The sequence below is a fragment of the Narcine bancroftii genome, chromosome 1, assembly GCF_036971445.1.
Source record: "Narcine bancroftii isolate sNarBan1 chromosome 1, sNarBan1.hap1, whole genome shotgun sequence".
In the NCBI taxonomy this organism is placed as follows: Eukaryota; Metazoa; Chordata; class Chondrichthyes; order Torpediniformes; family Narcinidae; genus Narcine; species Narcine bancroftii.
The window spans coordinates 219070574-219085720 of record NC_091469.1 but is presented as its reverse complement, the minus strand read 5'-3'; the positions used below and the strand labels follow the sequence as shown (position 1 = coordinate 219085720).

General features: G+C 44.0%; 1 protein-coding gene across 1 annotated transcript; it reads left to right on the top strand.

Annotated features, from left to right (window-relative positions):
• The first annotated feature begins 3402 nt into the window (after nt 1–3402).
• LOC138739261 (arrestin domain-containing protein 3-like) lies at nt 3403–9187 on the top strand. Its single transcript, XM_069890982.1, has 2 exons — nt 3403–7416; nt 8765–9187. The coding sequence occupies exon 1, from the start codon at nt 4050–4052 to the stop codon at nt 4344–4346; it is 297 nt and encodes a 98-aa protein (XP_069747083.1). The 5' UTR covers nt 3403–4049; the 3' UTR covers nt 4347–7416; nt 8765–9187.
• Nucleotides 9188–15147: the final 5960 nt, after the last annotated feature.

Sequence of the window (15147 nt, the reverse complement as noted above, 5' to 3'; positions counted from 1 at the left end):
TCACCCCATTATTTTGTGTGAGTGGGTGTTCCAGTTTACACTTTATGTCTCCAAGACAATTTAAACTTGAGGCTGATAAAATTGAACGTCCTGCTAATTGAGTGAAACACGACAGGCTGCAGATGCTGTGATTGTAGTAAGCACACCAAAATGCTGGAGGAGCTCAGCAGTTTTTTTTCAGCATCTATAGGAGACAAGGGTATATCATCGACGTTTTGGGCCTGAGCCTTCCAAGGTAAAATCAGAAAAGGCAGAAGGATATATCAGAAAGTTTCAGAATTCAAACAATGGGGGAGGAAGAAAGACCAACAAAAGGTGTTAATTGGATGTATAAGGGGCGATATAGAATTTATCACGTCTGTGAAAGAACAATACAGGCTCTTCGACCCACGATATCGTGCCTTCCTACATAAACTTACTCCATCAGAATCGGGTTTGTTGTCATGAACGTGTCATGAAATTTGTTATTTTTTGACAGCAGTATTGTGCAGTAAAGGTGCAAAATTGCTAGAAGTTACAGTCCCATAAATACAATATTTAAGAATAAATAATTAGTGCAGTAAGGTGAGGTAGCGTCTATAGGTTCATTGTCCATTCAGAAATCTGATGGCAGGGAGGAAGAAGCTGTTACTGTAACGTTGGAGATGTGGCTTCAGGCTCCTGTACCTCCTTCCTGATGGTATTAGTGAGAAAAAGGCATGGCCTGGGTGGTGAGGGTCCTTGATAATGGATGCTGCTTTTGTGAGACACCACCTCTTAAAGATATTCTTAATGGAGGAAAGACTAATGTCCATGATGGCGTTAGCCGAGTTTACAACCCTCTATAGCCTTTTCCTGTCTTGTGCATTGGTACCTCCATACCAGTAGCCAGTCAGAATGATCACCACGGTACACCTGTAGATATTTGCAGGAGTCTGTGGTGGCATACCAAATATCAAACTCTTCAAGAAGTCTAGCCACTGATGAACCTTCTTTATGATTCCATTGACATAATGGCCTCAAGATAGATCTTCAGAGTTGTTGCAACCTAGGATTTTGAAGTTCTTTACCATCTTCATTGCTGTTCCCTCCTTGATGAGCACTGGTTTGCGTTCTGCTGGTTTCCCCCTCCTGAAGTCTCCAGTCAGTTCTTTAGCTTTGCTAACACTGAGTGCTATGTTGTTGTTGTGACATCCGTCAGTTAGCTGATCTAGCTCACTCCTATACACTTCCTCATTGCCATCTGTGGTTCTGCTGCCAGCTGTGGTGTCATCGGCAAATTTGTAGATGGCATTTGAATTGTGCTGTGCCACATTGTCATGGGTGTAGAGAGAGTAGAGCAGTGGGCTTAGCGCACATTCTTGCCGTGAGCCAGTGTTGATTGTCATTGAGGAAAAGGTATTGTCATCGATCCACAATGACTGTTTTCTTCCAATGAGCAAGTCAAGGATCCAACTGCAGAGAGAGGTCAGAATGGGCCTGGAGAATGTTGTTGAGCAGAGAGTTAAGAGTTCAGGTACTGTATATACTAATAACTAGTGTAATAGTCAATCCCATATAAAAGTAACTCCCCCCACATTTTTGCATATTTTCCATATATCCCATGATTCCCCTACTGTTGGTTCAGCTGCCTGTCCACCAACGCTTCCGACACCCCAACCACAAGCCTCATTCCTGCTGAACTCCCGATGTCCTGACTGCTGATCCTCACCCTAGCTGTCTGCCCACTGGACCTCCCAATGTCCCTACCCCAGATCCTCGCTCCGTCTGCCCGCTCAGCTGAGTTCACAACGCCTCAACTGCAGATGCTTGCCCTGGCTGCCTGCCTACCAAAGCTCCCAACCCCCCAACCATAAACCCTCTCCTCGGCCAACATCCCACCAGAGCTCCTGAAGCTCCAAATGCGGATTTATCATCTAGTCCCGGCAATCCGAGCTCCCAACACCTTGAACAATGCAGCTACTTACTGCAGTGACCCAAAAAATTGGTCCCCAAAACTTGGCTATTACACGAGTATGTATGGTACATAGTTTCAAACAAGTGGTGACACAGATAGACAGGGCAATGATACCAGATGGCATGCTGGCTGGCCTTCATCAGTACAGGAGCAGAAATATCATGTTACAACCATACAAAGCATTGCTGAGATCACACTTGAACTACTGAAAAATATATCATTAAGTTGGGAAGGGTGCAGAAGAGATTCAAATGAATGTTCCAGGACTGACAGGGTTGAATTATCAGAAGCTGGATAAGATGGGATTTTTCTCCCTCGTCTTTAGGAGGCCATGGGGGGGGTGGACCTTATAAAATCATGATGGGAATAAATAAGATTAAATAGCGACTGACTTTTTCCCAGAGCAGGGGGATCTAAAACTAGAGGGCATAAATTTAAGGTGAAAGAAGAGGAAAGATTTTAAAGGGAACGGAGGGGCACCTTAGAACACCACTGCACAGAAACAGGCCCCTTCGGCCCTTCTAGTCTGTGCCTTTTCACGGAGTGGTGGGGTTTTTTTTTGAATGAGCTGTCAGGGGGTATGGAGACAATTTGAAGGTTCATGAATTGGTTTCAATGGATAATGGGCTAAATGCAAGCAAATTTTTTTTTAGCGTGGTTGGCAGGGACATGTTGGGCAGGAGGCCCTGTTCTCTACATTTTTTTTAATTTAGACATACAGCATGGTTACAGGCCATTTTAGCCCATGAGCCCATGTTGCCCAATTAATCCACACTTTTGATACATTTTGAACTGTGAGAGGAAATTGGAGCCCTGGGGTAAAACCCATGCAGACACGAGGAGAGCATACATTCAGACAGCGCGGGATTTGAATCCACGTCCTGATCGCTGGTGCTGTCAAGGCGTTGCGCGAACAGTGCAGGCCCTCAGGCTGGAACCTCCCCAGAACCCCACCCCACTCCACAATGACACCGCGACGTTAGCCGGGCGAGCGGAACGACACAACGTGGGAGTGGTGTCACCAGAGCCCCATGTCTCCATGAGGTCCCTCTGTTTGTACTCAGTTGACTGCTTCAGGTGGATTTTCCGCTAAGAATGCGCCGGAAAAAGAGAACGCGGCCCTTTGATTTGCTGTTCAGGTGACAGCGCTAGAAGCGCAGCGCTGGCCACCTGAAGGGACAGCTGAACCGGGATGCGTATCTGAGCGCACTCCGGCTCCTGTCCCTTGGGCTGTCAAGTTAGGATGGCTGGCGGGGGGAGAAGGAGGCTGGAGCGGCCGGAAGGTGAGTACAGCGCTCAAGTCGGGTACCGGCATTGTTTCGCCCAGCCCCCTTCTCCACCCCCCACCCCCCCCCCCCCCGGCCGCTCCAGTCCCCCTTCTCCTACTCCCCCCCCCCCCCCCCCACGCCGGCCGCTCCAGCCCCACTTCCCCCACGCCGGCCGCTCCAGCCCCCCTTCCCCCCCGCCGGCCGCTCCAGCCCCCGCCGACCGCTCTAGCCCCGCAGTTCCCGTGCTGACAGCCCAGCCAGGTGCCGCTGCCCCGACGTCCTGTACCGGGGGAAGGGGCAGCTGGGAGAGGAGCTGTCAGGTGCTCGTCAGCTTTTAGGTGGCTGCATTCAGATGGCTGGGGAGGCCACTGTGCTGCGGCGATTACCCTTCTAGGAGGAGGGTTACAAAGTTCGCCTTGCAGGCGCCTCCTAAATATGCGGCTTTTCAAGCGGAGCAATTGGCCACCTGAAAGTGCCGAGATAGGGACAAGTGTACAAACCGCTTTCTTCACCATGCAGTTCATTTCTACTGCCTCTCTCAGAAGGGAAGCAAATTCTGCTCAGACAAGCTTTCTCTGGCACTTTGCCATGACACCTGAAGAAGGGTGGAGCCCATCGCCTGTTCCAAAACAGTCAGTGATCGTTCCAAGTCTTCATTCCACAACTTAGCGGGGAAAGGTCCAAGACCAGCCCGTCCGTGCAACCTCCACGGTCCTGGACCCGCCAGTTTGAGCACCCTCCACGGTCTAGGTCCAGCCTGTCCGTGCACCCTCCACCGTCCCGGCCAGTCAGTCCGTGCCCTCTCCAAGGTCCAGGACCAGCCCATCTATGCACCCTCCACGGCCATGGGCAAAGTGAAGAAATTTGCCATCGTTTACGACCGTCCTGTTTACTCCAGCGGGGAATGCGTCACTGGGCGGATTGTGGTGGAGCTTACGGACCAGATCGAAGTGACAGCTCTCAAAATGCACGCCAAAGGCGAGGTATACGTTCATTGGACTGAGGGTCACGGCAGTTCCAAAACCAGTCAAACTCGACTTTACACTCAGGAGCTCCGAAACTTAAACCATCAGCACCTGATCATTGGGGCAGGTAAGTGTGCCGGACCGTTGCATAGCAGAAAGAGTCCAAGCAGTGACTGAGAAGGTGTGTATTAACTCAGCACCATTGGCGACGGGCGGTTGGATTCTCCCTTCCACCACGGGTCACTCTGGCCGACTGCGGAGCACTCCACGAATCTAGTTTCCCCCTGTCATCTAAAACAAGTCTACTGAAACCTGAAAGGAGTGTAAAGATCTTACTTTGTGGTATGGCATTGTGGAGAATTGGAGTCTCGTCGTGTCCGATCGTGGGTGAGGCCACGGCAAGACCCACTGGACAACTGGAGACCCCAGAAGTAGTCCCAGGGGCAATGGGACAAACGGTCTCATGTGGGTCTGGGCCTCCTGTGAAATGTCAAATAAGTGAAAGGTTCAAAAGAAAATACTTCATGTGGAATGTGCAAAGTTACTTTCTTCCTGAATAAGCCACTTTTTTGGAAATTGTTGGGCATTCTCGCGGTGGATGTCATTACAGTCAGAGGGAAATTACACTTCATTGTCATTCAGGAATTACGTGGAGGCATCATCTTTGGTTCATATATATTCACTGCTGCCTCTCAAAGAACAAATATTTATCTTGGTCAGTGGCAGCCTTTATATGGGAAATCCCTCAAGTTCACCTGCAGGGGTCTGTCTTCAACAACATTGAATTCCATTGGGTCGGTAAACAAGAACATTTACAGATGCTTGGGTCTAGTGCACGACAAGTCACTTCAACTTTATTGATATCTGATTCCACAGCCCGATGAAGCAGCGTTCTCCGGTCCTCAGTGCAAAACATGCAGACACACAATCAGACATTACACACAATGCATATGCAGGATAAGTATTTCATCAATACAAATAAATATTAGAGTCTCCAATGGTCAGTGTGAGCACTTCCTTTGATCATTCAGTATTCTTCAGTATTCTCACTGCCCGTGGGAAGAAGCTGTCCTCAGCCTGGTGGTGCTGGCTCTGATCCTCCTGTCTCTCTTTCCAGTCGAGAGCAGCTAAAATATACTGTTTTCAGGGTGGAAAGGGTTATAGCTTGATGAACTATTCAAGCCCGAAACGTGGGTTATGTATCTTTATCATTGCTCTATAAAGTACGTTGTTTAACCTGCTAAGTTTCCCCAGCTTTGTGCTTTTATTACAGATCTATAAAAACAGACTTGTGCTCACCAGTAGAGTACGGTGGAGTTATACAGACTTCTGCTGGCATGTAATTCAACCCAGTAATGTATCTGTACCCACTGGTACTATACCCCAAAGGAGTACAATGTCAGATGTGCTTGCTGATATGTTACCTTAGTGATAGAAGCTTAGGGTGACCTCATAGGGGACTATAACATCATGAGGAACATATATAAGAAGAATGGTCACCATCTCCTTCCCAGGGTAGCGGAGTCTATAAATAGAGAACATAGATTTAAGGTGAGAGGGAAATTTTCACACAGAGTAGGAGGTATGTGGAATGAACTACCAGAGGAAGTGGAAAAGATGAGAAAAATTACAACATTTAAAAGTAATTTAGGCAAACAAAGCCAAATGGGACTACTTAAATGGACAATTTGGCTAGCATCTCTTTCTCTCTTCCTCTCTCTGTCTCCCTCTCTTTCCCCCTCTGTCTCACTCTTTCTCTCTTTTTTCCTCCTTCTCTCTCTGTTCTCCCAGCTTTTAAATTTAGAAAACTCTTAGAAAGGTTCTCATCCTTCCCCCCCCCCCCCCCCCACTCACATACCACCTTTAGTAATCTCTTACAAACCAATTATAGCATCCAATTCTGAAGGTGCACTGTGGTTAGTAAGGGATTACTTAAAGTGTTATGGTTGAGAACTATGGTCTTAAGTTCTGCTGGGATTTAAAACTTTGCGGAATTTCCCAATTTGTGGGCCAAGATGCGCCAATACCGCTGAGCCGTTCTGTTCGCTATTCTCTTCCTCCATGTACATCCACATGCAGTAGATAGGTCCAGCTAGCAAATGTAGCTCTTTAATGCTCCAGTAGCCCTGCTCAACCTTACAATATAACACCACTCAGCTCTACAAACAAACCTGAACTCTTCAAACCCTTCATGCCACTCATTCGAGGAAGTCAATGATCCCAGTGTTGGTAAATGGGGATTGATAGAGATGCCTACTTGATGTCTGGTGACCTGAAGGATCTGTATAATGTTATAACTATGACTTCACCATTTCACTCTACAAGGTTCACTGTGTTCCACTGAACAAATACGGGCTCATTTGATTCTCACCCCCACCCCCCCCCCCCCCACTCAATATTTTGTCTGTCTTAGTTAACTGTTATGGTGCACATGTGCCAAATCTCTCTGCCACCCATTTTTAATCCATAGAGAATGGCATCAACACTCGCAATGTAACCTTGTGGCAATATACTTTATTTTTTTTAGATTTAGACATTGTAGTGATATGTATATACTGCTGCTGCTCTGCACGTAAGTGGTTGGCCCACCCACTGATGGCTCGACCCCATGTAACCCCTCCTCCTGTGACCTGGCCTTAAAGGTCAACCTCCCTGCTCCCTTCCATTCAGTCGAGCACATGGAGTTGGGCCAACCAAAATCTAATGTGTATTAAAGCCTATAGTTTCTCACACAGAAATTGATTCATTTTGCCGGTTTACATGTCAAGACATCATGATTAACACAATTAATATAGGGTATCGGCTGGTGCGATATAACTTCTTGCATCAGCTATACCTTACTCCACAAAAGTTACACAAATTAAAATCAGAAATATCAGACCTATGTTTTCAATGTGATCAAGAAATAGGTACGTTCTTGCCTTCAACTCAGTCATGCCCTAAAGTGGGAAGATTTGGATATTCTCCTGGAAAAAAAAATTACTGGAATTCAATACCTGAATTATTTTATTGGGGAATTTAGAAGATGTAAGACCTAAAATGAGGCTGTCAAAATATCAATTAAAATTTGTTAAGTTTGTTTTAGCAGTGGCCAGGAAATCCATAGCAGTTACTTGGAAATCTGCTTCCCAACTAGGTTTAGCCTGCTGGAAGATGGAAATGCATAATTGTGTTCCTCTGGAAAGATCACCTATAACCTTAGATACAAGGATGATGTATTTTCAAGAATATGGAATTCATTCCGAAGGTACATGGGATAAATCTTTAACAATTCCCCCCCCCCCCCCCCCCCGCCTCCTGTCTCCTCTCCCTGGTGCTCACCATGGACCCTGGATAAATCAGGTTATTTGTCCCGTGATGGGAGTGCAGTTTATCCGAGGTGAAGCTAATCTTTTCTTATTCTTATTCTTTCTCTTTTCTTACCTTTTCTTCTTTTTTCTTTGGGGGTTGGAGGGTTCCTTTAATTTTCTTCTTCTTTCTCTTTATTATCTTTCTCTCTTTTTGGTTCAACATGGACACTGAATTTGCATTTTTGTAGAATTTTTATAATTTTTCTTTATAATAATTGAATCACATGTTGACTCTTTATTCTCACATTCTTTAATATCGACATATGGATGGATATCTGTATTATTTTGTTAATATTATGGACATTGATGTTTTAGTTTTTGATTATTCTTCATTTTGACTGCATGTTGATTGAATGTTCCCAAATAAAATATTCAAAAACAAACTGTCCAATATGGATCTCTCTAGAATCTAATTCTGTTACAAAATTTTCTATCATTTCTCTTCTTGGATCCTCACCTCCTATATCTTTAAATAAAGGATATGGGTAAATGAGGATATGGGTATAATTTAGAAAACATTTTGGTTTAATGAGAGTTTCTCTTTGCAGTCCTATTTTTTCCTAATTATTTCTTTCAGCTTTCCATAATTGATGTAACGTTTAAAGAATGGTAGAGATTGGGCATTAAGTGTTTTAAAGATTTATTTGCTGAGGGGAGTCTCGCTTCCTTTGAACAATTTTCAGTTAAATATGGTCTACCAAATACTCATTTTTTCTTCATTGTCAACAGATTAGAGATTTTTTTTACGATCTCAATTGCATACATTTCCTAAGAGGACTGATTAGAATTTACTTGATGTAATTTTTAATTTACAACCTTATTATAATGGTTCAACATCTAACATTTATGATATGTTGTTGGGAATAAGAGAGGCTCCCTCAGATAAAATTTAAAAAGCCTGGGAACAGGACCTACAGCTTTTAATTCCTGAAGAAACTTGGAATGTAATTCTCAAATTGGTTAATACCTCTTATTTAAGGGGCCTGCCACATGTCCAAAGTCAAACAAGGTAGATCTATCAACTTGTTGTGATAAATGCAACAATGGAGATGCTTAATTCATTCATATGTTCTGGACATGCCAGAGTCTTGAGAAATAGTAGATCAAAGTATTTCAATCTTTCTCTTCACTTTTTAAAATTAATTTTAATTAAATCTCTTAACTGTTTTATTTGTATTGTTGGAGAGCGTGATATAATGTTAATGACATCTGAGCTGCATGCATCAACTTTTATTTCTCTTATAGCGAGGCAGGCTGTGTTACTCAAATGGAGGGACGTTACCCCGCCTAATCATGCCCGATGGTTATGTGACGTCGTGTCATGTTTAAATTTAGAGAAGATTAGATGCTCAATATCTGATTTGAATTTAAATTTTCAAACACTGTGGGGACCCTTTTTGAATTACCTTTATAATCGTTGATTTGTTTTGAAGGTAGAAGTGTTGACTAATGAGGTAATTTATCTCTCTGATGAATATTCTGTCTTCCTTTTTTTTTGGCCAAACAGTTTCTTTCATGGTAGTGGGTTTAGATTTTCCTTTTTTTAAAAAAAATAATAAAATATCAGTACAATATAATCTGCCTGATTAAAATGTGGATGAAATGATATGATTTAAGTGTAATGTATCTTTTTGAATTTTAGCATGTACTCTGTATTTTTGGATGTGAAATTTCCATGTTAATAAAAATATCTAAAAACAAAAAGCAGAAGTCGATTGCAGGGAGATCAAACTTTACACCTTTTTACACTTACTAACAGTTGCTGTAATCTTATTGGACATACTCATCTGACACACATCCCTCACCAGGCTCTAGAGGAATTGAATTGCAATGGCCCACCTTAAAATCCTGCGTGGAACCTAAAGTTTATAGGAGAGCGTCTCTATGGACCTTATTTGATGCCACCTATCCCTTATTATTATTCTACATCCTAGTTCTATCTTAGCATACAGGTAATATCATAGAAATATTCTTTGGCTTGGCTTCGCGGATGAAGATTTATGGAGGGGGTAAAAGTCCACGTCAGCTGCAAGCTCGTTTGTGGCTGACAAGTCCGATGCGGGACAGGCAGACACCGTTGCAGCGGCTGCAGGGGAAAATTGGTTGGTTGGGGTTGGGTGTTGGGTTTTTCCTCCTTTGCCTTTTGTCAGTGAGGTGGGCTCTGCGGTCTTCTTCAAAGGAGGTTGCTGCCCGCCAAACTGTGAGGCGCCAAGATGCACGGTTTGAGGAGATATCAGCCCACTGGCGGTGGTCAATGTGGCAGGCACCAAGAGATTTCTTTAGGCAGTCCTTGTACCTTTTCTTTGGTGCACCTCTGTCACGGTGGCCAGTGGAGAGCTCACCATATAACACGATCTTGGGAAGGCGATGGTCCTCCATTCTGGAGACGTGACCCACCCAGCGCAGCTGGATCTTCAGCAGCGTGGACTCGATGCTGTCGACCTCTGCCATCTCGAGTACTTCGACGTTAGGGATGAAAGCGCTCCAATGAATGTTGAGGATGGAGCGGAGACAACGCTGGTGGAAGCGTTCTAGGAGCCGTAGGTGATGCCGGTAGAGGACCCATGATTCGGAGCCGAACAGGAGTGAGGGTATGACAACGGCTCTGTATACGCTTATCTTTGTGAGGTTTTTCAGTTGGTTGTTTTTCCAGACTCTTTTGTGTAGTCTTCCAAAGGCGCTATTTGCCTTGGCGAGTCTGTTGTCTATCTCGTTGTCGATCCTTGCATCTGATGAAATGGTGCAGCCGAGATAGGTAAACTGGTTGACCGTTTTGAGTTTTGTGTGCCCGATGAAGATGTGGGGGGCTGTTAATCATGGTGGGGAGCTGGCTGATGGAGGACCTCAGTTTTCTTCAGGCTGACTTCCAGGCCAAACATTTTGGCAGTTTCTGCAAAACAGGACGTCAAGCGCTGAAGAGCTGGCTCTGAATGGGCAACTAAAGCGGCATCGTCTGCAAAGAGTAGTTCACGGACAAGTTTCTCTTGTGTCTTGGTGTGAGCTTGCAGGCGCCTCAGATTGAAGAGACTGCCATCCGTGCGGTACCGGATGTAAACAGCGTCTTCAGTGTTGAGGTCTTTCATGGCTTGGTTCAGCATCATGCTGAAGAAGATTGAAAAGAGGATTGGTGCGAGAACACAGCCTTGCTTCACGCCATTGTTAATGGAGAAGGGTTCAGAGAGCTCATTGCTGTATCTGACCCAACCTTGTTGGTTTTTGTGCAGTTGGATAATCATGTTGAGGAACTTTGGGGGGCACCCGATGCGCTCTAGTATTTGCCAAAGCCCTTTCCTGCTCATGGTGTCGAAGGCTTTGGTGAGGTCAACAAAGGTGATGTAGAGTCCTTTGTTTTGTTCTCTGCACTTTTCTTGGAGCTGTCTGAGGGCAAATACCATGTCAGTAGTGTCACATTTGTGGCCCGAAATGTGAAGTTAATAAAACATTAAACACAAGTTTATCAGGTAAACTTCTTAGTGTCTTTTTATTCTCCTGTTTCCTTTGTTCTCCTGCCCCTGTTCTTGTCTCTCTCTCATACCACGTGACTTCTGGTATATCTCATACATATTCATTATCATGACAAGTAGTTCCTCTGTTTGCGCGAAAGCCGCACTGTGATTCTGGGAGAACATTCTCGGCGACACTAGGTATTATTCTATTTAGGAGAATCCCAGCGAAGATTTTGCCTGCAATGGAGAGCAGCGTGATTCCCCTGTAGTTTGAGCAGTCTGATTTCTCATCTTTGTTTTTGTACAGGGTGATGATGGTGGCATCACGAAGGACCTGAGGCAGTTTTCCTTGGTCCCAACAAAGCTTGAAAAACTCATGTAGTTTGACATGCAGAGTTTTGCCGCCAGCCTTCCAGACCTCTGGGGGGATTCCATCCATACCTGCTGCTTCGCCACTTTTCAGTTGTTCGATTGCCTTATATGTCTCATCCTGGGTGAGGACCTCATCCAGCTCTAGCCTTAGGGGCTGTTGAGGGAGCTGGAGCAGGGCGGAATCTTGGACTGAGCGGTTGGCACTGAAAAGAAATTGGAAGTGTTCTGACCATCGGTTGAGGATGGAGATCTTGTCGCTGAGGAGGACTCTTCCGTCTGAGCTGCGCAGCGGGCTTTGGACTTGGGGTGAGGGGCCGTACACAGCCTTTAGAGCCTTGTAGAAACCCCTGAAGTCGCCAATGTCCGCGCTGAGTTGGGTTCGCTTGGCGAGGCTAGTCCACCACTCATTTTGGATCTCCCGGAGTTTGCGCTGAAGATAATTATCCTTAACTGACAAATTACAATACCCTGTATGTGGAAGATAGATATTCTGAGTTCTAGGCCCCACTGGTGTGATTTGTCCTGGAGACTTGATAACTTATCCTTAAAGGTCTTGTTGCCTTGTGTGTGAGAATACAATAGTGTATTTGTGGCTCGTTAACATGTTTCTTTATTTTGATTATCTTGGCATTGCCATTACCTGAGACTAATAGTTGTAGAGGGGCTGTCCTGAAGAATTTCTGACACATTTTACAATTGGTACCTCATGGAAATGTCTGGTATGTCTTGCTGGTCCCAGTGGAATTTGTTCTTGAGGGGAAGATTGACCTACTCGTAATGCTTGTGTTCTGATTTCAGATATGGTATTAACAGTAAAGTTGCTCAAGGCAGTTATCCACAGCTGATTGAGTGTATTGTCACAACTGTATCTTTGTCTTGTTTCCATTGCAAAAGAAGTAAAAATAAACTTCCTCATTACTTTTGCCACCCTGTGGTGGCCAGCTTTGTTAGCATAATCTGAACCTGCCAGATACATAGTGTTGGCTCAAGAGATGGCTGCATTGAATCGGGTGGATACATAATTAATTACAACTTGTCTCTCCAGCTCTAATCTCCAGTTATTACGTTATGTCCGAACTCCCAGATGCTCAGACCCATCTGTTTTATTTCTGATTTCATCAATTATGACATTAATTGTTCCAGCATATTGCTCTAAGAGGTTAACCACATCCTGTTGACATACACTCACAACTGCATCTTTACCTAGCTAGTTTTCCAGTATAAGGTTTGGATCCTGCACAGCTATAACCACCCTTTCCTGAACATCTTCAGTAGCATAATCAAGTTACTTCCTGAAAGAGTGATGATCATGGCAGTGGCAACTGTTTTATGGGCAATGGCACAAAGTTAACTTAATTTCTGTTCATTTGAATCGCATTACAGAGAAGTATTTGGACTGAGAACATTGGTGGGTCCCAAAAGAGTTATAATGGAGTCAATTCCTAGATTTTTTTTCCCCCAAGCAGGAGTATTAGGGAAAGAGTTCATCAGGACTGGTTCTAATGGCACACCCTTGCATGTCTTATTCCAAACTATTCCTACCACTGAAAGAGGCCAACCTTGGTGTCACTCTGATTAAGGCTCAGGCCACATCGCATGATTGATTGCATTTATGTTGTTCCCACGGTTGCTCAGCCAGCCAGCACATTGTGTAATCTCACGCAAGAAGATATCCCTTTCATTCCTTCAACTTTGTCTAATTGAAATGGTCTAATCTCATGCAAGAGATTATCCCTTTGCACTCTTTCAACTTTGTATGCCAACAAAATGTCGTATCTTTCCACCTTTGTTTCAACTCAGTTTCCTCAAGTTAATAAATCTAATACAGTAATGTCACCGGTATCTGGCACCCATGGAGATTGCAGATGCTGGATATTTTCCAGTTGCCTGAGACACACTTATACTTTGCCTACATTATGAGAAAAAACTGTTTAAAAGTCATAAGACAGTGCAAAATATAAGGATATTTTAAAAAAAAACATCAGTATTGTAGTCCTTAACCTTTAATCAGATAATTCCCATCTTATAAAATTTAAATTTGAATCGCTGGCGCTATAACGCGTTGTGCTAACCACCATCATAATTCACACCTACCTACACCCCCCCCACCCCCAAAGTTTACAGATAAGGCCTTACTAATATATTTGATACTAATGAAGATCTTGGCAGGGATAGGGAGGCGTTTTGGGACTGTTTCCCCAGTGATGAGTGGCGTTTGCTGCCTCTTCATCCATTTTATTTAAACACAACTTAATTCAAACAGCTGCTGCAGTGGGGTTTGGCCAAGGTGCTCCACTGGCTCTCAAGAGGTATGTGTTGCTTTGAAGAACAATTACTTTTACAAATTTAAACCTTTATTCATTAAAAAAAAAATTCCTTGATTTTTTTTTTGCCGGTTGCTTGAGTTCCAGATGCAGGGAATTTTACTGTATTCCTCTCCATCTGGAACTCCGGCAGAAATTCCATTGTTTCCATCACACATTAGCCAGGCCCCAAATTCTCTACTCCTGGTCCTGTAAAACAATTATCCTGTTGAAAGCTGCACATCAATTCTGTCCCAAATCCCAGACGCTTCTAAGTAATGTGATGGGAGCATTTCCCCGTGCCTTTCCTTGTAATTTGACGACAGCTGGCCCTGACATAGTATCCCCAGCCATGATTCACATTATCTTCCATCGTCATTCACCCACGCATCCTTCCCTTGATCTTCAAATATCCCTTCAATTAAATATCCAATATCATAGAAACAAGTCATCCTTTAGAAGAACAAATACACAAAGAGTGCTGGAGAAATTCACTATGTCATGTAGCATGTTTAGATATGTAGCCATTTCTCCTCCCCTCTCATTCATTAATGTGATGATCTACTGTGATTGTGGTGTCAAGAGGGCGTGCAAAATCTTTCACTCCGCACACAGCATCTTTCAGCTGCTCTCGTCAGGGAAGAGACACAGGACTATCAGGGTCTGCACCACCAGGGTGAGGAACAGCTTTTTCCCATGAGCAGTGAGAATGCAATACGACCAAAGGAACTGCTCACGCCAACCATCCGAGACTCTCATAATCATGACTATATATACATATACATACACAATACTTCCAATACTTGTCCTGCATATGTATCGTTTGTCTGTCTGTGTGTGTTGTATTTGATTATGTGTCTGCATGTTTTGCACTGAGGACCAGAGAAACACTATTTCGTTGGGTGCGATTAGATGACAATAAATTTGACTTGACTTGAACAACGTTTTAGGTCTGTAACATGATCGATAGTACTTGGAGACTTGTGAGGAGAACAAACACGCTTTTATTCACTTACAACTAATGGCCAGTATATACAGAGGTCTTCAGGTGAATCTGGGGTAAGGAGGGAAAACAGGGTTTATGTTGGGACCAACAGGGGCAGAGCCAAGAGGAGGGGTCGGCCGTCTAATCTACACACAGACAGTGAATTCCAGTTCACTGCAAGGTCTGAGCCCTTTGTCAAGGTATGAGCAAAATGCAGACAGTGTCCTAATTGAAATGGTAAGGGGAGGAGCACATGCCCAACAACGACAGCCATGAATGACCTTTTGAAAAGTTGAGGTGTCCTAATCTATCTCTCAATACCACCAACTCAGTTTGACCACTTTTCTAAAATGTTTGAATCCCATGTCTGGATTTAGAGATTGCCATTGCCCACATTAACCTCAATCACACATGGCCATTATGAAATTCACATCTTTATTTCTCTCAAAATTAATAAAGTGAATTGAAGAATCACATTAATATAAACTTCTTAAAATAGGGGGAACAACATGCGCCATTCAC

Coding starts and splice junctions, on each gene's coding strand:
- LOC138739261 (XM_069890982.1), top strand. CDS start 4,050: ATGGGCAAAGTGAAGAAATTTGCCATCGTTTACGACCGTCCTGTTTAC.